The sequence below is a fragment of the Fibroporia radiculosa genome, assembly GCF_000313525.1.
Source record: "Fibroporia radiculosa TFFH 294 genomic supercontigs, scaffold13103, whole genome shotgun sequence".
Classification (NCBI taxonomy): domain Eukaryota; kingdom Fungi; phylum Basidiomycota; class Agaricomycetes; order Polyporales; family Fibroporiaceae; genus Fibroporia; species Fibroporia radiculosa.
This window is the reverse complement of record NW_012133480.1, coordinates 1,144-2,495: the sequence shown is the minus strand read 5'-3', so window position 1 is coordinate 2,495 and position 1,352 is coordinate 1,144. Positions and strand designations below refer to the sequence as shown.

Below are 1,352 nucleotides of genomic sequence, written 5' to 3'. Positions count from 1 at the left end.
GGGGGGGGGGGGGGGGCTTGGCTCGACGATGGCCGAGCTGTGCGGGAAGCCGCATGGGCCTGAGGTCGTGCTGGAAATGGAGAAATATGCTACGACACGCCTCTTCTCTGCGCTTCTCTTCGTCGTGCTCGTTCACATCTGTCGATCGCAGCGATATGGGGACCGCCTGGGTGTAGTGATTGTTGTCAGATGTACCACTGAGAACACCACGATGCCCGGGAGGAACCGAATGATAGAGAGGCGGAGACGTTTCGTGCAGAGCGACCAGACAGAGTATGCGCGTGCCTCTTGTCCAGCAGTAGCCTGAGGCTCGGCGACGCTTCTGGTACGCGTAGCCTTTGCGAATTCGATGGTCCGCAGCCTGGAAAAGCGCGTAAGAACAGCCTGCATGTGCCTATTCGCAGCTCGAGCTGCGCAGGCATTACGATTAGGGCATGCCAGTCCCGGGAGAATCGCTTTGGCTTGCACGGACGGAGAAAGCATCCGAGGTGCAGGACCCTCAGTTATAAGCTCGTCGCAGTACCTGTCGCTGATTGTAAAGTTCATTTTGGCGAATACGCTATCGCGGCCGTCACGTCGGACACAACGACATGACATGGGTATTGAACCTGAACTGAAGATTTGAGGCGAACCGGGCTCGAGGACGGCGCGTCTCAAGCTGGAGGCGCACACGCCCGCTTGGGGTCGCGCGCTCGGATATATCCGAGCCAATCGCGGTCAGAGCTCAACTTCTCTTGGACTGCACTCGGAACGATAGCATCCTGTACTGTTATTGAAGCTGTGGAGGTCCAGGATTTGAAGGCATCGCATGGGCGGCCGTGTCTTCCTGTGAGTGGCGCCTTCATTCCTGTGCTTATTATATATATTTCTAGTCCCACGGGCCGTGCCACAGCTCGCGGGTGGATCGACATCGAGGTTGGACTGGAGTTGTTTCGAGCCATAGCTGAGGCTGCTCGCCCGTTCCCTTCCCCGTGTGTACTTCCGACCGAGATGTCGTGCGATCGAATCTGGGAAAAGTCTCGCTGCGAATTTCCGTGCTGCTAATGGCTAAATCTCGGCCAGCCTAGCACTCGCGCTTCGAGGAGCTTGGCCCAGGAGGCGGACAATCTTGCGCGCATGAAACTGAATCGTCAAGCCTTGGCAGAATAGCTTGTGGGCGAGCCGCGAGATATGCGGCGAGAAGTCTCTGCGAACTGGTCGCCGCAAGGAATAACCACGAACGGGAGAATAGGTGGCAGCCCAATATTCCCGCTCCCGAGCGTTACTCAGAAGCCAGTCCCATATGTTTGCACCCAACAGCCGCGTCAGCCGTGCTCGAGCTTCGTGTGGTGGCGAGAGTTCTCCCGAGTACT

At 57.6% G+C, this 1,352-nt stretch overlaps 1 protein-coding gene across 1 annotated transcript; it reads right to left on the bottom strand.

The window, feature by feature from the left end:
* Window positions 1-132: 132 nt before the first annotated feature.
* FIBRA_07432 (uncharacterized protein) lies at window positions 133-546 on the bottom strand (the record flags this gene model as incomplete). Its single annotated transcript, XM_012329115.1, has 1 exon — window positions 133-546. The coding sequence occupies one exon, from the start codon at window positions 544-546 to the stop codon at window positions 133-135; it is 414 nt and encodes a 137-aa protein (XP_012184505.1).
* Window positions 547-1,352: the final 806 nt, after the last annotated feature.